Consider the following 24,696-nt stretch of genomic DNA (forward strand, 5'->3'; position numbering starts at 1 on the left):
TATTTGTATAATGTTTGCACGGTGTACAGTCTGGAAAGTACCCACATGGCAAATTTCCAGTTTGTTGCATGTCGGGAAGTACGCTAAACATTTTGAACAGACAACACACACAATCACAACTTTGCCTTTTATATATATTTGGAGATGCAGTGAAAAACTTTCCCAAAATTCATCACGCGGTTTCAGTTTTTTGATTTTCAGTTTGATTTATTTTGGTTATAGTCCCGTGAGCCATTCGGCTCTTGAATCGGGTGCAACCACAACAAGCAACAAAACAAAAACACGACCAAGAAAATCATCTTACAGTGACTATGTGTGACTGTGCAAACAGCACTGTCATGGCACGCAATGAGAGGGCAAATGTCATAAATATTCCTGTAAGCCCTCGCATCTTCAACATTAATGTTGCCATAGAAACGTTGTGGGGTTTTTTGCTTCATTTTAAAAAATAAAAAAATTAGTATCTGTTATTTTCATTTTATTTTCTATCTACGTGACTTTACGGAAAGAACCAAGAATATTAATTCCTGCAGTCACCAAAGTTTTAAGTCAAAACATTCACACACGTTGACAAAGCCTCACCTTGTGTTGTTGTGGGCAGGTCTCTTCTGATAACAAGAGCGGTATAGCAGCTCAAGCGGGCTTGGCCTGCTAACAAAAGAAAATAAAAACTGCGTGAATATTTACAATAAAACAAAGTTACAAAGTGGCGAGCCAGGTGAAGACAAATTAAACTTAAGCGAGATAATTAAAGTGAACGCAATCAGGTGAGGACAGTAGGCAAGGCCCCGCGTGGCTAGGCCCCGCGTTGTAAAGTTCGAACCTGGACATCGATTCCCATGCTCGCTGCTACTCAACTGACATCCCTACGAGAGAGAGAGGCTCTACCTTGGTAAACAACAACAACCACCACCACCACAACCACCACCATGAGAATTTCTCACCTCAGATTTCAGTGCAAGCGTGGATCGGCAGCCTCCTGTTACCTCGCAACGTCACGCGGGTAAGCAGGTAACATGACGTCACTTCTGGGGTAAGAGACACGCCCCTCATGAGGAGCGGCTCTGTAACTGAATAAATAGATGGACTAGTCCTGGGCAAACTGCCAATCGTTGCGCGTGACGCAAACGTTATTTTTATATATATATAAATAAATAAATAGGCCGTTTTCGAAATAAATTTATGCAAACCGACACACCTGATGATGACCGTTTGAGTTATGGTCGAAACGTCGTGAGAATTTTTTATTGTTTTATATATATTTTGTTATTTTGTTGTTTCTCTTCAACGTGACTTTACCGAAAAAACTAAGAATATGAATAAATTATGTTAATGTTAACTGGCCCACATGTCGAGGGATGGGGCATGGCTGCTGAACCCGACGGCTTCAACGGACACATTATGTTAATGAACCGCAGTCACTGGGCGTAGCTTTGCCCAAATAAGGATTGCCACTGGATTGATATCGGCAGTGACCCAAGCGGAGATGACGTCACGCTCAAGAGCGCCGTGGACGGGGTTGGGGGAGTGTGAATACCTTGGCGACATGACGTCACTAGCGAGGTACTCCTCCCGCTGGCACTTCATGCCGATGAGGTCATGCTGAGTGGGGACGTCACAGAGCGGGGATGGAGTCTAAGTTGATTTAGATTCATTTTCCATGCCCCTCCCTTGGGTGCGTGAACTCAGCAACAACAACGTGGATATTATTGTGTGTACAGTGTTTGTGTGTACACACTCTGTGTGTACGTACACACACAGTGTGTACACACACACACACGCACTTGCCCCAACAGCCTGTTAAAGGTTACCACGGTGGGGATCTGCGTCTTTTGTTGGCCAGGCTAATGCTACGTTAATTCCCGATGCTTCAGAGACATTGCACACGAGGTTTCTTTGCTAGTGGGAGTCATCAAGTGAGTACCTCTCAGTCAAGCGTCTCAGCCGTGCCACTGCAAACTGCAAGGGAGGTCCCCCCCCCCCCCCCACAAGACTTGTAGGGTTCGTGTCGCTGTGTTGAAGGCCAGGAGCGTAGACGTGGGTTAAATTTAGTTTATTTTGGTATAGCCCTGTGAGCCATCCGGCTCTTGAATCGGGTGCAACCACAACAAACACAAAAACAAAAATAAGAACAAAAAAAAACATCTTATTACAATGGGGGAATTGTAATAAAAAATAATTGAGATTTATAATGCGCAATTCGTCCAGGGATCACGTTACAACAATGGATTCTACGAAATGTAATTGCTCGTTATTTGGTGCTACTGCACCAGCAGTGTGGCAGTGACACAATCGTGTGACGTGTTGCTTTCTTGTTAATGGCTCGACACGGGGCTGCGACGTGACTGCGGGACGTTTCACGTGACGGCAACACAATCGCGTATCCGTGACGGCCCGTGTGTTCCAATGACACGCGGGCCTTGTTAGACTGATGGCCTTAATCTTAGTTGTCTTGTGGTTGTTGTTGTTGTTATTTGACTTGCATCCTACTGGGATTTTTGCACACAGCTTTGGTGTACGGTGCTATTTCAGGAATATTTTGATGTTTTTTTCCTGGATTTTCTGTTTGCACAGTCACACATAATCACTTTAAGATGTTTTCTTGTTCGTGTTTTTGTTTGTTGCGGTTGCACCCGATTTAAGAGCCGAATGGCTCACAGGGCTATACCAAAATAAATTAGACTAAAACTAAAACAAACCAGGAGAGAATGTCACGTGATTATGTCTTTGACGACCCAACGGGGGTGGTGACGCAACCACTTGCACCCTGTCATCCCCCACAGCCACCCCACCCTCCCGTCGTACTACACAATCTGCCCGTCCTGACAGGGCCTCCAGCCAATTCCTTCTTGACCTTTAAGCTCGGCGGGTGGCGATTGTGGCAGGGGCGGAGCCAGGATTTTCACATTCAACAAATGTTAATTTCAAGAATGATTTAGGGAGAGTCGGGCTGTTGAACCGGACGCCATTGGTTAGCGACACGCTCTGACAATGCAGTTGCACGGAGTTCGCCAGACCGAGTGTTGTGCACTTACACGCAGAATGTCACCCCCCCTGTCAGCCCCTGGCTCCGCCTCTGGATCGTGGTATATGCAAATCCTGGCCATGCGCACAAGACACTGGGGTCAGCCCTTACCACAGCCACCGCGTCTCCCCCTGCCTGCAGGCCCAGACTTGATTGGCCGGTGGGACGTGCTGCTGGGTGGGCGGCGATTCTCAAGGCCCGCGCGGCACACGGAAGGGTGGCGTGGCCAACTCCGTTCCCGGTTGCCGCCTTTGTCTCCCCAAGCCGAGTAGACCTAGGGAAGACCCAGGACCGGGACGAACAGAATCCCTCACTCGTGTTAGACGTGGCCGGGAATGGAACTGGGGTCGCTGGGGTTCATCGTGCAGTTGTCTCGCTACTGCACCCACCACTCCCCCCATAATAGATACACACAAGTATCCCTTGTACAGAATTAACAGACTTTAGGGGGAAGTGCCGTTATCGAGTGGCGCCGATGAAGGCCGGCACATCACACGAGGGGGTGGGTGGCCAGCACCACGCCCGGCCACCTTTGTCTCCCGAGTGGTAATGGACCCCTGCATACACACACAACAACAACCTCGTTGGACATGTGTGTTTTGTTGTAGTACTGATGGCCTTAATCTAAGTTTTTGTGGTCATTGTTGTTGTTGTTGTTTGACTTGCATCCCACTGGGAGTTTTTGCACACAGCGTTGGTGGTGTACGGTGATTTTTTTTCAGGAATATTTTTGCTGGTTTTTTTTTTCCATGGATTTTCTGTTTTGCACAGTCAACACAAAGTAGTCACTTTAAGATGTTTTTATTGTTCGTGTTTTAGTTTTTTTGTTTGTTGTGGTTGCACTCCGATTCAAGAGCCGGATGGCTCACAGGGCTACACTCTTTAGTTCTATTCGGTAAAGTCACCACGTAGGTAAAAAATAAAACAACAAAAATCACGACGTTTCGGCCACAACACAAGCGGCCTTCATCAGGTGTGGCCGAAACGTCGTGATTTTTGTTGTCTTATTTTTTTACCTACGTGACTTTACTGACTAGAACCAAAGAGTATGGATCCTTGCAGTCACGAAAGCTTTAAATCTAGAATTCACAGGGCTATACCAAAATAAACTGAAACTGAATAAAACTGAACTAATGACGACCGTTTGTGTTATGGTCGAAACGTCGTGAGAATTTTTATTGTTTTTTATATATTTTATTATTTTATTGTTTCACTTCAACGTGGTGACTTTACCGAAAGAGCTAAGAATATGAACCGAACCTACTATTGTAGGCACCGCTTTGTCTGATGCCCAATTCGTTTTCGCCCCCTGGCGGACTGAATGTGAAACCACTGGCAGGTAGTCGGTGCGCCCTCTCACACCTAAGTGGAAATTCCACACTCGCGCGGCAGGGACGAGTGTTTCAACAAGGACAAACGCCGTTGACCTCTCACCAAGTCGTTTTTTTTGTATCGACGCCGCGGAGACGACGCGCCGAGGCGATGGCTGCCCGCGACGATTGAACCGTCCACGTGACGATCGCGACGCAGTCCCCGTGTCAGTCGCTGATGGATCAATTCGGGTGCGCATCGGCCTGGTGGTGTTCTGATGCGGTTGTCGATGAAACAGGTGTCTTCCGAGGAACGCCAAAGCCAGGAGGGTTGCCGTGTTTTGGGGTTTTTGAACGAGTTTTTTTTATTCTGGACGTCCGCGCTAATAATGGTTGTGATGTTTTTTTTTCCTGCATCCCGCTCGTCCGGCCTGCGTGAAGCCTGGAAGAGTTTCGAATTAAAGCTTTCGTGACTGCAAGGATTCATCTTCTTTGGTTCTTTCGGTAAAGTCACCACGTAGAATGAGAATAAAATAATAAAATAACACAATGTTCATTGATGCCCTGTCGTCCCGACAGGTCTGTTCCTTTCACCTGAAGAAAGCCACTTGTGTTGTGGCCGAAACGTCGTGAGAATGTAATTGTGTTATTTTATTAATTTATTAATTTATTCTCATTCTACGTAGTGACTTTACCGAAAGAACCAAAGAAGGTGAAGCCTGGAAGAGTTTGTTGTTTGTCTGGGCGACCGTCCGCGTGGCGAGCACAGGGCTCTTTGTTTCGCCCGCTCTCCTGCAGCCTCTTGACAGGGCAATGTGGACGCCCTGAATGCGCGTGGAGTTACTCACGTCCCCGGGATCTAGTGTGCCTGCGCCCGTTGCCTTTATCCGCCCCAAAGAAATCGAGCTCATCTCCTTTGGTTCTTTCGGTAAAGTCACCACCACGTAGAATGAGAATAAAATAATAAAATAACACAATCAAATTCTCACGACGTTTCGGCCATAACGCAAGCGGCCGTCTTTAGGTGAAAGGAACAGAAACTGTCGGGACGAGAGAGCTTCAATGGAGCAATCACCTGAAGACGGCCGCTTGCGTTGTGGCCGAAACGTTGTGAGAATTTTATTGTGTTATTTTATTATTTTATTCTCATTCTACGTGGTGGTGACTTTACCGAAAGAACCAAAGAAGATGAATCCTTGCAGTCACGAAAGCTTTAAATCGAAAAATCGAGCTCAGTTAATTGCATCGTCGCACCGCAAATCGACGGCGTGCTGTAGTGTCTCAACTTTACAATTCGCCGTGCACCTGCGACTGTAATGATTTGCTCTTATGGACCCGTATCCCATGGGTGGGTGAATTAATCGCATCCTTTCAAATACTCTCCCTTGGTTTAATTCTGTTATGGAATGTTGGCCGATGGTTGGTTGAGGATAGTGATGGAATGACAGCCAAGGAATGGAATGCGGCCAATAGGATGCCCATCGAGACGACGGGATGATATCAGCTGATGAGTATCATCTGCAGGTAGTGGGTGGATTAATACTTTTCGGGATCTCGGGAGATGGTGAGAGCTTTTTGAGAACCTCATCCAGCAGTGGATTGACCATGGATTCTGATGGTGATGGCACTGGACCACTCAGCAACTGTCGGTACAAAGGCACAATCAATGTTGAAGGCCTCTTTTTATCTGTGTTTCACAAAGCCAAGATAATATAACACATCTGTTCCATTTTTCGATTTAAAGCTTTCATGACTGCAGGGATTCATCTTCTTGGTTCTTTCGGTAAAGTCACCACGTAGAAGGGAAACAATAAAATAATAAAAATATGAAACAATACAATTCTCACGACGTTTCGACAGCAACACAAAAAGCAATCATCATCAGGTGTGAAAACCACAGCAAGACAATTTGAAAAAAAATATTCCTGTGGTTTTCACACCTGATGATAATTGCTTCTTGTGTTGCAGTCGAAACGTCGTGAGAATTTTATTATTTTTATTATTTGTTTCCCTTCTACGTGGTGACTTTACCGAAAAAAACCAAGAATACTCATGTTCCAGTTATCGACGTCACTGATGATTTGAGATTACAATGTATATGCTCTGAACTCTCAGCCTTGTTCACAAAAATGTAATGCTGCTTTGGTTAATTCATGAGAACCAGACAGGAGTTAATTAAGGGTAGACACTCGGATAGTAATACAAGAATGGTTATGACAAGAATGTGTATTAATTCAATTATAATTGCCCAAACGTCGTAGCATTGAAATGGTTGTGGTGGCTTTTGAATAGTGAAAAACTCCTTTTAAAAAGGTTTTTATTTTAAAGTCCACTAAAAAGTAAAGAACTCGATTGGACAACGGGAAGTGGACGACATCTTGAGTACAAGATTTGACCACGACATCAAACAGAGGAATGAAGTTTAATAACTTTGTCACAACTTCGTTCAACTCACTGTCGAGAAGTACGTCAATGATGTGGCGCCTGCTCACACATCAACGCTTACTTGAATTAATTGGTTATTTTATAAATCAATCTTCAATGTACAACTTTTGTTTGTGTGGAGTGAGGGTGCCCGTAACTCGTTCACACGGAGCAGGCGAGGCGATTCCACAGTTTAGGGACCGCAGCGTTTTTGACCTACACACAAATATATATGAATAATAAGGCATCCTTAAAAAATGTTAATTGCTTTAAGGGAGCCAATTAATTGATTAATTGATGCCGATTTTGATACAGGCATGCATTGTCATCGCATCTGAGTACCGTGTGCAAAATGTGGGATTGGACGGCGGGAAGTGGACGAAATCTTTATCACAACATTTGACCACGACAAACAGAGGAATCAAGTTAAGTAAAACCATTTTGAACGCGAATGAGAAATCCCCCCCCCACCCTCCACCGATGACGCACGAGCGTTGCTAGGGGCAACCCCCGGGCAGCTTTAGCAGCGCAAGGAAATACTTAAATAATGCGAAATAGCACTAAATTGTTAATTTAACAACTTTTTAAGTTTACGGATGGGAAAACGGAATGGCGCTGGCTCACCACGGGGCTTACGGCGTGGTACCCGGCTACTTTTTTTAAAAGTAAACTCCACGGTTCGCGAGCAAGTGTGCGTCCACACAGAGACAGACAGACAGACACGCAGAAAAAAATGCCTTTTATAGGTAAGAAAAGAAAAAACGATGACGAGACTCAGTGTGTGAAGAACACAGGATTTATTCGGTTCACAAGTCAACGGATATAACTTCAAAACACTTTTATCGGTCATCTTTTTATCGAGACACCTTTTTTTTACTCATCCTGGCAGACACACACACACGCCTCTGTCTGCGTGTCTGTCTCTGTGTGTGTGTATGTGTCTGTATGTCTGTCTCTGCGTGTGTCTGTCTCTGCGTGTGTCTGTGTCTCTGCGTGTGTCTGTGTCTCTGTGTGTGTCTGTATCTCTGCGTGTGTCTGTCTCTGCGTGTCTGTCTCTGCGTGTTTCTGTCTACGTGTCGATGTGTCTCTGCGTGTCTATGTGTGTGTCTTCCTGTTGTTAATCTCTCTGTATCCATGTCTTTGTGTGTCTGTGTTTGTGTGGCCATGTGTCTTTGTGTGTCTGTGTATCTATGTCTCTGTGTCTCTGACTCTGTGTCTATGCGTCTCTGTGTCTATGTGTCTCAACGGAAATGTTTGGCTACGTAAGGTTTGAAAGAAGTGTTAGTCAAACAGAATGTGTATTTGCGTGCGCGTGTTTAAACGTATCTTTGTACGAGCGGTAGGGTAGCGGTTAGCGCTACGCTGCGCTACAAACCCGGAGACCCGGGTTCGTTTCCCGCTCACGGCCAACACCGCCAGTGACGATTATCTGAACCGGTCCTGGGCCTTCCCTAGGTCGACTCAGCCTAAAAATGAGTACCCAGTGTAATGTGAGCATCGCCACTCGGGATACAAAGGCGGCCAGGCGCACTGCTGGCTACCCACCCCCCTTGTGTGCCGTGCCATCCTTCATAGGTGCTCGCTAACAGCACTTGCCCCTAGAGTCTGTTAATGCTCTACCGGGGATCTTTGTTCTTGTCGTTGTGTACGAGTGGGGAGCGGTAATTTAGTCGCTATCGCACTGCACTCCGTAACCCGGTGACCCAAATTGGATTCCTGCTCATGACACACAACAGTGGCAGATCTCTACATCGATGTAGTCTTGAATGACTTCCTAGTGTGGTGTGTAAATATCAGGGGAGACAAAGGCGGCCCGGTGCGGTGTTGGCCACCCTCCCCCTCGAGGGCCGTGCGTGCCGGCGTTCATAGCTCACCATCAGCACTTGCCCCAGCAGTCTGTTGAAGGCTGTACGGGGGATCTTTGTGTGAGTGTGTGTGCAATAAGATCAGGCAACATGACTGGCAGAGAAAATTGCTTGAGATTATTTTAAAAGCATGGGTTTAGAAAAGTGAACAAAGCACGTCTCTATTATGTGCATTACCATTGAAGGGTGCATTGGGTTCAAAGCCATCCGCATAGCCTGAAATCTGCATTAATGCCAATTTGTTTCCGTATCTGGTAAGATCATAGTATTACAGGAGGTCCTCTCACGTGCTAACCCAGACTTATGTCAGTGCACGATCTCTGTATTAGTTTTTTATTGTCCTTAACTCAAATCAAACAATATGCAGTTCAGGTCAAATAACATTCCTTTTTAACGCTTTCCAACCAAGGTTGAGATGTTAATGCATTAGCTCTGTTCGTTCATATCTGCCCATCTGTCTGTAGCATGGCAATTCAATAACCCTCTTAAAGATGTATGGACTGATGCTGTACAGAAGGATGTGGAGCTGAGTGGACTTGCCGATGACCGGTACCAGCGGTGTCAAGATCGGCCTCTGTGGAGGAGGCTCGTGAAGCACGCTGCTGGGCAGTTGGAGTCAGTCGCCCTCCAGTAACAACGGAGGGCGGATGAGCGACGCTCACGACAACGAGCGGAGCGTCGGCCACACCAAGTCGGTGCAGTGGTGCCTCTGTCAGTCATCTTATTGAGCACATGGCAACTTGGGTCTGTCCTGTGAGCTGGCAGAGAGCCTTCGACACATCACGTGGCCTCAACACGTAAGACAAAACTACAATTCGTGTTGTAGAGAATGTACCTCCTCTTAAACGTGTAACTTTTAAGTGGTATGCCTTGTAACTGATGAATGATCCGAGTGTGCTACCTATTTAAAAAGACAATGAGTTGCTCCAGATGCCTCGTGGAACACAAAAACACCATTTGACCTGTATCACAAGAACAACGGGTCTCACCTGAGTTCTCTGTACAGGTTACTTTCAAACACACACACACTTTGTCCTAACATCACTTATTCAATGTTTGACCCTTACAGATCAAATGTTACAAGTATGCACAAAACTAGACAAGAATACATTCTAAATTAATGACAGGCATATTAACAAAATTGGATTACTGCAGTGAAATATACTGCATCACGTTACATCGTATTAACAAGAAGCTTTTAAAAAAAAAGTTGCAGTCTGCTTCAGTGTATGTAAAACATACTATTGTGTCATTCAAAACGAGTAGGCCATTGCATGCTGGCGTCTGAGTGAAAATGTAGCAAATTCTAAGCATTACCTACAAACTACACAACTGAGATGACACATCAAGCATCACCCCCTACTGACAGGCTCTTGTCCACATGCAGGCCGGTGCAGGGCCACCACCTTGTTCCACACAGGGGCAGCTGCTACTTGGGGATGCTCTTCGAGTGTTTCAGAGGAGGTACAACACAAAACTCCGAGTTGCTGAGGCGGTTAAGCAAGCACCATGTAAAAGCAATTATTATGATAACATAGTGAATGCTTGGGAGCTTATTGGCTCTTGCTCCTGGTTAGAGATCTACCCAACCCACGGGCCCACAAAGACTGGCCGCTCTTACCCTGCAGGATGAACCTAGAAACTGATGTTCAACTTGACATTCTGGTCATTAAAGGCCTGTGACAAAGGTGCATCTATTGTAGCGACATCGTCTCTGGCTTACACATCTACCGGGTCTCCAATGACTTTGTATTGTCTAGGAGCAAGTCCACCCACACCTCCACTTCCACAAACTGCTGGGAGTTGCCTCGCTCTGCCTCAGTCAGAATTCTCCTCCTGCTTCACGATGTGAAGGTCCCATTTTGGAGTTGAATATTCATCTTCACATTTTACCTTCACTTCTTCGCTCATCACTTCTTCACATTTCACCATCACCTCTTCATATTTCACCTCGATACCTTTAAAAGTGTCCAAGCTGGGATTTTCGTCCGGTTCTTGTTTCATGAGGGATGGGCTCATTGCAGCACTTTGACTTTCACAAGCTGTACTCTGGTGTCTTCGAAGATTTGATGAATCTGCAAACAGCTTCCCGCACAGAGCACACTTGAAGGGTTTCTCTCCTGTGTGTGTTCTCTGGTGTTTTACAAGATCAGATGACTGTGCAAATGCCTTCCCACACACACTGCACTTGAAGGGTTTCTCTCCCGTGTGTGTTCTCTGGTGTACTTTAAGATGTGGTGACTGTGCAAACGCCATCCCGCACACAGTGCACTTGAAGGGTTTCTCTCCCGTGTGTGTTCTCTGGTGTATTACAAGATGCCATGAATCTGAAAACGCCTTGCCGCACAGAGTACACTTGAAGGGTTTCTCTCCTGTGTGTGTTCTCTGGTGTTTTACAAGAGCAGATGACTGTGCAAATGCCTTCACGCACACACTGCACTTGAAGGGTTTCTCTCCCGTGTGTGTTCTCTGGTGTGTTACAAGATTATATGACTGTGTAAACGCCATCCGGCACATCGTGCACCTGAAGGGTTTCTCTCCCGTGTGTGTTCTCTGGTGTGTTACAAGATTACATGACTGTGTAAACGCCATCCCGCACATCGTGCACCTGAAGGGTTTCTCTCCAGTGTGTGTTCTCTGGTGTTTTTTAAGAGCAGATGACCATGAAAATGCCTTGTTACACACAGTACATTTGAAGGGTTTCTCTCCTGTGTGACTTCTCTGGTGCCGTGTCAAATCTCCAGTACGATCTGTGCTGTTTGCACGCTGGTCGCATTGTTGACTTGTCGTACCGAGCTGCGCTGAGTGCCTTTGCTCCATCAGACCAATTCTGCAGAGGAAGCGTCAGCTGCAGACAGAAAAAAAGAATATCCACACCATCTACACGTCAGGTACAGAGGAATGCACACGTGACTTACATGTCTATACTTATTAATATATTCATGATGTAGTGAAAAAGTTTCCCAAATTCATCAGATTTGATGAACGTGCAAACGCCTTCACGTAGAGAGTGCACCTGAAGGGTTTCTCTCCACGGGCTGCTATGGCACAGAGGGAAAATGTCATTAATATGCCTGGAAGCCTTCATATATTCCAAGATGAATGTTAACCCAAAACTCTCAGCACACAAATTTGGCTGTCTGACTACAAAATAAATATTTATGAAAGCTAAATTCAGCTGACATAGCAAAGGGTGTTGAAAACAATACTATTTGTGTTTTGCAGAAATGCATGAATTAATGTTCAATCACAACTTAGAGGTGTGAATCCAGGCTCAGATGTCCTTGAATGCTGGGATGAACAGTTCCCAATTCAGCTGCATGTGTGTGCTGTGTTCACCTCCTGTTTCCATTCTTAGTAAGAGTTCCAGAGGAAAACAACAATAAACTATTGTTTTGATATAACCTCCGTGTTCAACAGAGTTAATAGACTTTACTGCAAACACAAACTTGACACTGTCACACACTGCCATGAGTAATCAGGTGGTGGTGTGACCAGAACCATGCCTGGCCACCTTCATCTGCTCAGCATTAATTCTTCCTCACTCCACCAAGTAATGAATCGAGGATCAATCAACATAGCCGAGGCTATCCGTGTCTCTGTCTCTCTCTCTTCCCGTGGTGAAGGTGTTCCCCTCCACACATTCAGAGTCAACAGCGGCACGCGCTTAGCATCTTTGACCGATAGACATTGATGCACGTATTGTTGGTTCTTTCAGTAAAGTCACGTAGATAGAAAATAAAAATAACAGATTAAATTCAATAAGATAAAGACCACTTGTGTTGAGATCAAAACGTCGTGGGTTTTTTGCTTTATTTAAAAAAAAAATTCAATTTTATTATCTGTTATTTTATTTTCTATCTACGTGACTTTACCGAATAAACCATGAATATTAATTCTTGCAGTCACGAAAGTTTTAAGTCAAAACATTCACACACGTTGACAAAGCCTCACCTTGTGTTGTTGTGGACAGGTCGCTTCTGATAACAAGAGCGGTATAGCAGCTCAAGCGGGCTTGGCCTGGTAACAAAAAATGAAAAATAAAAACTGCGTGAATATTTACAATAAAACAAAGTTACAAAGTGGCGAGCCGGGTGAAGACAAATTAAACTTAAGAGAGATAATTAAAGTAAATGCAATCAGGCGAGGGCAGGAGGCAAGGCCACGCGTGGCTAGGCCCCGCGTTGTAAAGTTCCAACCTGGACATCGATTCCCATGCTCGCTGCTACTCAACTGACATCCCTACGAGAGAGAGCGAGGCTCTACCTCGGTAAACAACAACCACAACCACCACCACAACCACCACCACCACAACGATGAGAATTTCTCACCTCGGATTTCAGTGCAAGCGTGGATCGGCAGCCTCCTGTGACCTCGCGACGTCACGCGGGTAAGCAGTAACATGACGTCACTTCCGGGGTAAGACACGCCCCTCCCACAAAGAGCGGCTCTGTAACTGAATAAATTATGTTAATGCACCTGGGCCATACGTCGAGGGATGGGGCGTGGCTGCTGAACCCGTCGCAATAAACTCTCGACGGCTTCAACGGATACATTGTTAATGAACCGCCAGTCACTGGGCGTAGCTTTGCCCAAATAAGGATTGCCACTGGATTGATATCGGCAGTGACCCAAGCGGAGGTGACGTCACGCTCAAGAGCGCCGTGGACGGGGTTGGGGGAGTGTGAATACCTTGGTTTTATTTATTTTCCATTGCCCCCTCCCTTGGGTGCGTGAACTCAGCAACAACAACGTGGACATTATTGTGTGTACGTACACACTGTGTGTGTGTACGTACAGACTGTGTGTTTGTGTGGTGTACGTACACACACACACATTTGAGGCTGAGTCGACCTAGGGGAGGCCCAGAACCGGTTCAAATAATCGTCACTGGGTGTTGGCTGTGAGCGGGAATCAAACTCGGGTCGTTATGTTCGTAGTACAGTGCACTAACCACTAGACTACCACCACACACGTTACACACACACGTTACACACACACACGTTACACACACACAGTACACACACACGTTACACACACACACAGTACACACACACAGTACACACACACACAGTACACACACACACGCACGGTACACACACACGCACGTTACACACACACAGTACACACACACACACGGTACACACACACAGTACACACATACAGTACACAGACACACACGCACAGTACACACACACACACGGTACACACACACGCACAGTATACGCACACAGTATACACACACAGTATACACACACAGTACACAAACACGCACAGTACACACGCACGGTACACACGCACAGTACACACACGCACGCAGTACACACACACACGGTGCACACACACGCACGGTACACACCCACGGTACACACACACAGTACACACACGGTACACACACACAGTACACACACACAGTATACACACACACAGTACACACACGTACGCACGGCACGCCCACACTCCTTCAGTCACGTGACTAAGGTTGCCGCGCCGCCCCGTCTCCCGAGGTGACCTCTTGGCTCTCTCGTCTCTCCTCGACACGTAGATTCATTTCTTACTCTTACCTAGAAACGTCATTGTCTGTGTCTGTAACTTGCGAGGAATTGTACTCACAAACTGTGGGGTTTACGTTTCATATAAAGTGCCCAGATACCACGCGATAAGCCCCGTGGTGAGCCAGTGCTATTCCTATTTCCAATCTGTCAACATGAAAGTAGTTAAATTAACAATTGATTACTAATCTCCATATATACCAAAGGCAAAGTTGTGAATGTGTGCGTCTGTTCAAATTGTTTAGCGTACTTCCCGACACGCACCAAGCTTGAAATTTGCCATGTGGGAAATTTCCAGACTGTACACCGTGCAAACATAAAAATAGACTTTATATTTTCTTGGGGGGGCACGCAATAATGTATAAGCATGAAAACACCACGATACATAGGACTTACTTTGATTAGAATCTTGGAATTGATTGTATGCATGTTGAAATTGTTAAATGAGCATTTTGAGCACACTGCTGTTTTAATAAATGTTCATGATTCTGAGAATATAAGTGTAATTCTGAGCATTATAATGACCATATTGGAATTGTCATCATGAATGGGGGTACAATGATTTTTAATAACAATATGAATGCGGTTTTGAGCATGACTATTCATATTTCAGACTCATTTATGACAATAGATTCACGATTAAATTGCGATTTTGTTTTGCTCATCAATCAGGATACTGTTAATGATGCGCATGCCCATAAATTGTTGAAATGACTAGAAATGCAAGTTGTGTATACTCTCCAACCCCATTCCTCTACCTACCCATTCCCTTGACGGGCTCCGTGCCCACTTAAACCCATGACGATGGCGGTGACGATTCCACCTCTCGCTGTAACAATCAAAGCACCTCCAACTTCTGAATGCAAAGGTGCTGGTTGGTGTAACGCCAAAATACATCGTCAACGCCGCTCCCAAGCCCGCCCTACGTCAGTTACATCGCTAGAATCAACAAAATAAAAAGTTCCACAGAGGAAACTAAAATGACATTACGCAATCCCCAAAGTGGCACGCGGTAGGCTACACGACTCAGAACAGCGTCAGACTTCAAGACTTGCATCGCCATCATCATCATTCTTCCTCTCCACAAGTCATCGCACGTCAATATTCAACAAGCTGCACATACGTGCAAGTAACCTCTAGACCCGCCACCTGCACAGTTAACGCGATCAGACCCGGGGGTCAAATTAAAATTGTGTCGTCTTTGGTGACGTATTACAATCGGTGTAATTTTAATGATGTACGTACAGCAACGGCTGTACGTACATCATTAACTGCATGCAACTGCTGTACGTACATCGAATTATATCATTGACAACGGGGTCCTTTTTGCGATATCTGCGTGCGGTCTTTTAATTATATAGATGCGTAGTCAGTTCATTAGTATGGGGTTCCTCTATAAGGAATTGTAATTGTAAAATGTATTACTTAATAATACGATTCCAGGCCACACTTAGCTTGTAGCAGTCAGAGCAGTTAAAATGACTGTACATGTGTAGGTATGAAATAAAATAAATTTAATTTAAATAAAATTAATTTTATTTATTAAAGCATTTCATTTAATTTAACGTAGGTATAAAATGAATGCAATTTAAATAAAATAAATTTAATTAATTTAAAAATTTTAAATAAAATAAATTTAATTTATTAAAAATTTAATTGAACGTAGGTATAAAATAAAATTAATTTAAATAAAGTAATGTAATATATTTTAAAAATTAAATTAAACGTAGGTATTAAATAAAATAAATGTAAAAAAAATATAATTTATTAAAAATTTCAATTTAATTTAACGTAGGTATGAAATAAAACAAATACAATTTAATTGATTACAATTTAAATAAAATTTTACGTAGGTATAAAATAAATTTAAATTAAATTATAAAACTCATTCATTTATAAAAAAAAATTACGTAGGTATAAAATAAATTTTAATTAAATGAATTAAAATTTTAAATGAAATTTAACGTAGATATAAAATAAAATGTAATTAAATTAAATAATAAATACATTTTATTTTCTACCTCCGTGACTTTACCGAAAGCAAAGAGTGTGGACCCACGTGACATCAAGGCTGTCCTAGTCTAGGCAAGGCCTCAGGGTGTACCGGGCCTTTCACAACAACAGTCGCAGCAGCAGCAACAACGGTTCTCTTGAGAAAATGTTTTAAAAAAGAAAGTCAACGTAGCTTACCTTGACACTCGCGAACTTTAATGATTAAAATAATTAAAACAAAACTAAACACTCACACGCACATGGGCGCGCGGCGTTCAGCTTGCAGGGCATTAAAAATGGTAGCGTCCTCCCGCGATCTGATTGGTCGCCGCGTGCCAAAGTGGGGAGGGGGGGGAAGGCCAGCGATCCGATTGGTCGAGAGGCAAACCTGGGAGCGTCTCCGGCGATGGTGCGCAGCGATTGGTCAACGGTTGTCCTATGCTAATTTTGGTATGCTAATTAGTTTTAATCTGTATGCTAATGTAGTTTATTTATCCATACTCATTAAGTTTAATGTTTATCCTAAATTAGTTACAAATTTATGCTCGTTTAGTTAACATTCTATGATAGTATCGTTATATTTTTTATGCTATAACAGCAGTGCATACTGGCTGTGGTGGTACCTGCTATGATTACAGCAGGCATACCGACTAGTGGTACCTGCTATAATTACATCAGGGCATACTGTGATGGTACCTGCTATGATTACAGCAGGCATACTGCTTAAATGCTTTATCACGTGTCGTGAATGTGATAGTTTCATCAGAGAAATGGTGTCCTTGACCGGCCCAGAGCAGACATTTCACTTTGCCTTAGAACCTGAGGTGGCACAGCATTAGCAATTCCAAGTTCTTTATGTGACCAATAGCAACGAATAATGTGGCAAACATTTGAAATGAGTGGGTTATGACGTACTGTACTTCACTCTTATCGACCATTAACGTGAGTCTGTGTTACTGGCGTTGTGCTGCCTCGGCTGGTACCAACTTCTTCTTTGACCACGTGGACCATGCGGATGAATGGTCTACGCGGGTCGAGCGACCGATGGAGAAGACCTATGGGGGCACGCGGCGGGAGACTCTCAGGCGAAATCGTGGAAGTCGCGTGACAGAGGCCACGCGTGGAGGATAGATGCATGCTGGTGAGACGTCGTCTTCAGTTTAATTTAAGTTTCATGTGTCAGGTGCAGAGCCCTGTGAGCCGTGCGGCTCTTGACTCGGGTGCAACCGCAACAAAAGAAAAACGTGAACATATTCATGTTGTGGGTCACTGTTGACGATGTGGGTCCCTACTGACGAGGTGTCAATATTCATGTTGTGGGTCACTGTTGATGATATGGGTCCCGATTGATGATATGGGTCCGGATTAAAGAGGTGAGCGTCCCTTTTGATGTGGGTCTCTATTGACGAGGCGAGCATCCCTGTTGACGATGTGGGTCCCTGATGACGATGTGGGTCCATGTTAACGATGTTACCACTGAATTGGTCCTCGTCTAATAGCCTATATGTTCTACCATATGTAAAACCATACGACAATAAATGTTACAATACATAGCATGTATAGGAATTAAAATTCATGTCAACCACCACTCACCCTCCCCTCGACTCACTCCCACGCTCAGCCCTCCACTAGGGTACCCCCCCCCCCCGCCCATACCGGTGGCAGAGGGCCTTGTTGGACCCAAGACATCTCTCCTTCTTTCCACAGAGCTACAAGACAATCAGAGTCTAGTCGTCCTACACATCATCAGCAAGACGGATGAGGTGAGCTACGTCTGGCTGTGTGTGGCGCCGAGCGTGAAGATTTTCTTCTCTTCTGCAGCGTGCGTCCACGTCAACTTTCACCATCAAGCGCGCCCAGACTCCTCCACGGCTCCGCTGCCTCTCCTGCCCTCGTGCTCCTGCTTCCGCTCCGTCCGATCGCCCCCCTCTCCTCCTGCCCCTTGCCGTCTCTCTTCACACGCGCACTCCGACCTCCCTCGCCTTCCATGTCAGGAGGTACGCCCGAGATCACTCGTCCTGCCTGCACCAGCGACTCACGCATCGTCTGACCGCGTCTCCGTTCATGCAGGTAAGGGCACCATCACGGCGTAGCGGTTAGCGGCGCTGCGCCATTCTCGCTCACGTCCAATACCAGCGACAATTAGTGGCCGTCCGTGAATGACGTCACGCACCTAGAGGGGGGGGGGGGGCGGGGTCAGACGTTTGTGACGATGTGTGACAAGGGGGGGGGGTTTGAGAAAAGTGACGTCACATCAAATTGCGCAACTTTAAATAAATATAAACGCGTTCTACTTAAATAAACTTTGTAATGTTTTCTACCTACATCAGAGTGCAGCGCCACATTTACAACGCACTACAATGACAACAATAGTTTAAAGCGATTTGAAGCATGTTTTATTTTTTGGGGGGGGGGAGGGGGGCAGAACTTTGTGACGTCATAATTGAGGTGGAGGGGTCTGACTTTGTGTGACGTCGTGTGACGATGGGGGGGGTCGAAAATCCTCTAAAATCGCGTGACGTCATTTAAGGTCGGCCCCTTACCTGAAGCAGTCCTGAGCGTCACTTAGGTGGACTCAGCCATAATTAAGGTGGTGAGGTGGGTGGGGGTGCTAACATCAGAATTTGAGAGACGAGCGGCCAGCCGTGGTTCTGTCCACACCAGCCCCTGGTGTTGTTCCATCGCGACCCTCACCGGTGCTCGCTAACAGCACACGCCCAGTGGGAGTCGATGAGTCCGTGGGTTTCTGTGCGAGTCCGTGGGTCCATTGTGCGTCTGTGGATGCGTCAGTCTACATTGGGGAGCCTTTGTCTTTGCAGTTTGGGGACTTGTGCAGCACTAGTGTGTAGTAGTGTATAGTGTAGTGTATAGTGTAGTGTATAGTAGTGTATAGTAGTGTATAGTGTAGTGTATAGTGTAGTGTATAGTAGTGTATAGTGTAGTGTATAGTGTAGTAGTGTACTGTGTAGTAGTGTAGTGTATAGTGTAGTGTATAGTAGTGTAGTGTATAGTGTGTAGTGTATAGTAGTGTATAGTGTAGTGTATAATAGTGTATTGCATAGTAGTGTATAGTGTAGTGTATAGTGTAGTGTATAGTAGTGTATAGTGGTGTATAGTGTAGTGTATAGTAGTGTAGTGTATAGTAGTGTATAATAGTGTAGTGTATAGTGTAGTATATAGTGTAGTGTATAGTAGTGTATAGTGTAGTGTATAGTAGTGTATAGTAGTGTAGTGTATAGTAGTGTATAGTGCAGTGTATAGTAGCGTAGTGTATAGTGTAGTGTATAAAAGTGTATAGTGTAGTGTATAGTAGTGTAGTGTATAGTAGTGTAGTGTATAGTAGTGTATAGTGTAGTGTATAATAGTGTATAGTGCAGTGTATAGTTTAGTATAGTGTAGTGTATAGTGTAGTCTATAGTAGTGTATAGTGTAGTGTATAGTGTAGTGTATAGTTTACTATACTAGTTATCACGTGACTAGTGTAGCTAGCCAGGTGGTGACCACACTCGTGCGTGCATCTCCACCCGTCCGTGTTTGCAAGTAAGCGCTCGTGTGTGTATGTGCACCCGCGTGTTTGTTCGTGTCTGTATGTATGCACACTGTTGCACATGGTTCGCTCGTGTGGGTGCGTAGTGGAACGCACTGCTCATGAAAACGTTGCCTCGTTACGCGGTAAATGATGCGGCACGACAGGAGGGAACTGCAGGGATGAGGCTCTCCAGTCTTGGTGCTGTGAATTAAAACAGCGCCAGGGTGGAGCGTCCCATCCCTACAGCTCGTAGCTGTGACGGAGCGAGAGTGATCAGCGGACAGCCACCATGGTTGCCAGGTAAGGGGAGACTTCACCCGGAACTCTCCTCCACACGTGTTCCCCTTGAACATTGTCGCAATAAACGTACGGTCAGGAATCTTTAAAATATCCGACCTTTGTTGTTCCGCAAGAATATTAACGCTCAAACTCGTATCGAACTCTTCATGAATTCACTTGGTCAAACAGTTCAGGTACTCGGCAAAGCATTTCACCACCCGGTATGCAACAGTTAAACAATCTACTCCAAATCAACACCGAAATGTCAAATTATCATCCACCATTGACTTCCACATCGATGGAAGCCATTTGCCATGACGTCCAAGCCATTAAACACCGGAACAACGAACGTGCCATTCAAGTACATCTTGAAACCCATTATCTGAAGTAGTTTGTATTAAACAATACCTAAATAATAGAAACACGTTTACAATATTGAGCGAAGTTAAAGTCACGGACTTTTTCCAACTTTAGCTCAACAGGACCACAAAAGCTCAGATATGTGGTTCATAATAAATGAATAAATCTGATTGAAATCATCAACTGGTCAAACACTTTCTGATTTCAACATCACCTTATAAAAGAAAAACATTTTAAATATAAGCGCGCAACTTTATCTGTGATGAACACTGCACTTTCCGTTGTTTTCATGCAGGGGGCGCTGCAAACCTACGCACCCCCTGCATGGACGACGGAGGCGCAGGGACAGACGTTCGATTACGTTGGAATCGATCTGCAGACGGCGGTCTTCTCGCACGGCCAGCTCCGTGTCGCCTTATCTCGATCCCGCAATCCCAAACAGGTGAAAGTCCGCATCAAACCGAACCCCCGGCAAGGCCATCTACTTAATGACGAGAGAAAATTCACATGAAATGTCCTTTTCAATGAAGTCTTCCAGATGTAAATTGAAACAAGCTTTTAATGAAGAAATAAAATCATCTAATTCAAAACAACACAATTCAAAGATGCTTCATTTCAAAACTTCAAAACGGAGCATGGAGTATTTGCGTGAATGCGTCCTTTGTGTGCAAATGTTGTGAATTTCCTGGCCTGAAGGCCGTCAATGTCTTGGACCCTTATTGGTGCACAGCGTCTCAACAACAGCAGTGGGGTTTGCTTCAACCGATGGTTACGAACATCCAGACGTGAATCAGCAAGGAGCATTTCTAGTCCTAGCTAGACAAAATCTACGTCACCACGTAAGACAAAACTACAATTCGTGTTGTAGAGAATGTACCTCCTCCTATACGTGTAACTTTCAAGTGGTATGCATTGTAACTCATGAATGATCCGAGTGTGCTACCTATTTCAAAGACAATGAGTTGCTCCAGATGCTTCGTGGATCACAAAAACACCGTTTGACCTGTATCACAAGAACAACGGGTCTCACCTGAGTTCTCTGTACAGGTTACTTCCAAACAGACACACACACTGTCCTAACATCACTTATTCAATATTTGACCCTTATCGATCAAATGTTACAAGTATGCACAAAACCAGACAAGTATTCATTCTAAATTATTGACAGGCATATTGACAAAATTGGATTACTGCAGTGAAATATACTGCATCACGTTACATCATATTAACAAGAAGCTTTTAAAAAAAAGTTGCAGTCTGCTTCACAGTGAATGTAAAACATACTATTGTGTCATTCAAAATGAGTAGGCCATTGCATGCTGGCGTCTGAGTGAAAATGTAGCAAATTCTAAACATTACCTACAAACTACACAACTGAGATGACACATCAATCATCGCCCCCTACTGATAGGCTCTTGTCCACATGCAGGCCGGTGCAGGGCCACCACCTTGTGCCACACAGGGGCAGCTGCTACTTGGGGATGCTCTTTGAGTGTTTCAGACGAGGTACGACACAAAACTCCGAGTTGCTGAGGCGATTAAGCAAGCACCGTGTAAAATAAATTATTATGATAACATAGTGAATGCTTGGGAGCTTATTGGCTCTTGCTCCTGGTTAGAGATCTACCCAACCCACGGGCCCACAAAGTGTTCAACTTCACATTCTTGTCATTAAAGGCCTGTGACAAAGGTGTATCTATTGTAGCAACATCGTCTCTGGCTTACACATCTACCAGGTCTCCACTTGACTTTGTATTGTCTAGGAGCAAGTCCACCCACACCTCCACTTCCACAAACTGCTGGGAGTTGCCTCACTCTGCCTCACAGTCAGAATTCTCCTCCTGCTTCACGATGTGAAGGTCCCATTTTGGAGTTGGATCTTCATCTTCACATTTTACCTTCACTTCTTCGCTCATCACTTCTTCACATTTCACCTCGATACCTTTAAAAGTGTCCAAGCTGGGATTTTCGTCCGGTTCTTGTTTCATGAGGGATGGGCTCATTGCGGCACTTTGACTTTCACAAGCTGATTTCAGACTCCGACTCCGCTCCTTGTGGATCTTCCGATGCTTTTGTGTTCTCTGGTGTCTTCGAAGATTTGATGAATCTGCAAACGGCTTCCTGCACAGAGTACACCTGAAGGGTTTCTCTCCCGTGTGTGTTCTCTGGTGTTTTACAAGAGAAGATGACCGTGCAAACGCCTTCACGCACACACTGCACTTGAAGGGTTTCTCTCCCGTGTGTGTTCTCTGGTGTTTTTTAAGAGCAGATGACTGTGAAAATGCCTTCCCACAAACACTGCACTTGAAGGGTTTCTCTCCCGTGTGTGTTCTCTGGTGTAATACGAGATCAGATGACCGTGAAAATGCCTTCACGCACACACTGCACTTGAAGGGTTTCTCTCCCGTGTGTGTTCTCTGGTGTGTTACAAGATTACTTGACTGTGTAAACGCCATCCTGCACATTGTGCACCTGAAGGGTTTCTCTCCCGTGTGTGTTCTCTGGTGTTTTACAAGATCAGATGAATCTGAAAATGCCTTCCCACACACCCTGCACTTGAAGGGTTTCTCTCCCGTGTGTGCTCTCTGGTGTGTTTTAAGAGCAAATGAATCTGAAAATGTCTTCCCACACACACTGCACTTGAAAGGTTTCTCTCCCGTGTGTGTTCTCTGGTGTTTTTTAAGAGCAGATGACTGTGAAAATGCCTTCCCACACACAATGCACTTGAAGGGTTTCTCTCCTGTGTGTGTTCTCTGGTGGGTCTCAAGAACTGATGGCCATGCAAATGCCTTGTCACACACAGTGCACTTGAAGGGTTTCCCTCCTGTGCGAGTTCTCTGGTGCTGTGTCAAATTTCCAGTCCGATCCGTGCTGTATGCACGCTGGTCGCATTGTTGACTTGTCGTACCGAGCTGCTGTGCTGAGTGCCTTTGCTCCATCAGACCAGCGTCAGCTGCAGACAGAAAATAAGAATATCCACATCATCTACACGTCAGTATCGAGGCACAGAGGAATGCATATATACAGTCACATGTGACTTACACGTCTATACTTATTCATATATTCATGATGTAGTGAAAAAGTTTCCCAAATTCATCACAGGGCTGTTATGGCACACAATGAGAGGGCAAATGGTCATAAACATGCCTGGAAGCCCTCGTATCTTCAAAATGAATGTTCACCCAAAACTCTGAGTACACAATTTCAGCTGTCTGGCTACAAAAGGAATATTTATGAGAGCTAAATTCAGCTGACATAGCAAAGGGTGTTGAAAAAAAACCTATTTGTGTTAGGCAGAAATGCATAAATTAATGTTCAATCGCAACTTAGAGGTGTGAATCCAGGCTCAGATGTCCTTGAATGCTGGGATGAACAGTTCCGACTTCAGCTGAATGTGTGTGCTGTGTTCACCTCCTGTTTCCATTATTATAAAGAGTTCCAGAGGAAAACAAAAGTAAATATTGTTACGCTATAACCTCCGTGTTCAACAGAGTTAATAGACGTTACTGCAAACACAAACTGTACAGTCACTGGGTAAACAGGCAGTGGCGTGTCTAGAATCACGCCTGGCCACCTTCATCTGCTTGGCATGAATGCTTCCTCACTCCACCAAGTAATTAATCGAGTATCAACGAACATATTCGAGGCTAACTGGAGTTTGCGTGTCTCTCTCCGTGGTGAGATGTTAACTACCTCACCTGGTATACAGGAAGTCGTGGGTTCGATCCCGACCCTGACGCCTGCTGTATATTTGGAGTTTGCGCGTCACTCCGTTTAGCGTCTTTGACCGATAGACATTGACACATGTATTCTTGTTGATTTCGGTAAAGTTACGTAGATAGAAAATAACAATAACAGATAATACAATTACATTAAATAAAGACCACTTGTGTTGCGATCAAAACGACGTGAGTTGTTTTGCTTTATTTACATTTATTTTTATTGTTATTTTCATTTAATTTTCTATCTACGTGACTTTACCGAAAGAACCAAGAATATAAATTCCTGCAGTCACCAAAGTTTTAAGTCAAAACATTCACACACGTTGACAAAGCCTCACCTTGTGTTGTTGTGGGCAGGTCGCTTCTGATGACAAGAGCGGTATAGCAGCTCAAGCGGGCTTGGCCTGCTAACAAAAAATGAAAATAAAAACTGCGTGAATATTGACAATAAAACAAAGTTACAAAGTGGCGAGCCGGGTGAAGACAAATTAAACTTAAGCGAGATAATTAAAGTAAACACAATCAGGCGAGGGCAGGAGGCAAGGCCCCGCGTTGCTAGGCCCCGCGTTGTAAAGTTCCAACCTGGACATCGATTCCCATGCTCGCTGCTACTCAACTGACATCCCTACGAGAGAGAG

The 24,696-nt window shown here is 44.8% G+C and overlaps 1 protein-coding gene across 1 annotated transcript; it reads right to left on the bottom strand.

The window, feature by feature from the left end:
- Positions 1 to 7,533: 7,533 nt before the first annotated feature.
- On the bottom strand, positions 7,534 to 23,275 carry LOC142910255 (uncharacterized). Its single transcript, XM_076059959.1, has 2 exons — positions 22,154 to 23,275; positions 7,534 to 11,468 (listed from the first exon to the last, which is right to left on the bottom strand). The coding sequence occupies exons 1-2, from the start codon at positions 23,273 to 23,275 to the stop codon at positions 10,443 to 10,445; spliced, it is 2,148 nt and encodes a 715-aa protein (XP_075916074.1). The 3' UTR covers positions 7,534 to 10,442.
- Positions 23,276 to 24,696: the final 1,421 nt, after the last annotated feature.

Source organism: Petromyzon marinus, unplaced genomic scaffold, assembly GCF_048934315.1.
Source record: "Petromyzon marinus isolate PM22_M1 ecotype Great Lakes invasive population unplaced genomic scaffold, UKy_Petmar_22M1.pri1.0 PM_G_Scaffold_14, whole genome shotgun sequence".
Taxonomy (NCBI): domain Eukaryota; kingdom Metazoa; phylum Chordata; class Hyperoartia; order Petromyzontiformes; family Petromyzontidae; genus Petromyzon; species Petromyzon marinus.

Coding starts and splice junctions, on each gene's coding strand:
- LOC142910255 (XM_076059959.1), bottom strand. CDS start 23,275: ATGGAGCAAAGGCACTCAGCACAGCAGCTCGGTACGACAAGTCAACAA. Junction 11,469..22,153: donor AGAATTCTGACTGTGAGGCA/GAGTGAGGCAAC, acceptor GTCTGCAGCTGA/CGCTTCCTCTGCAGAATTGG.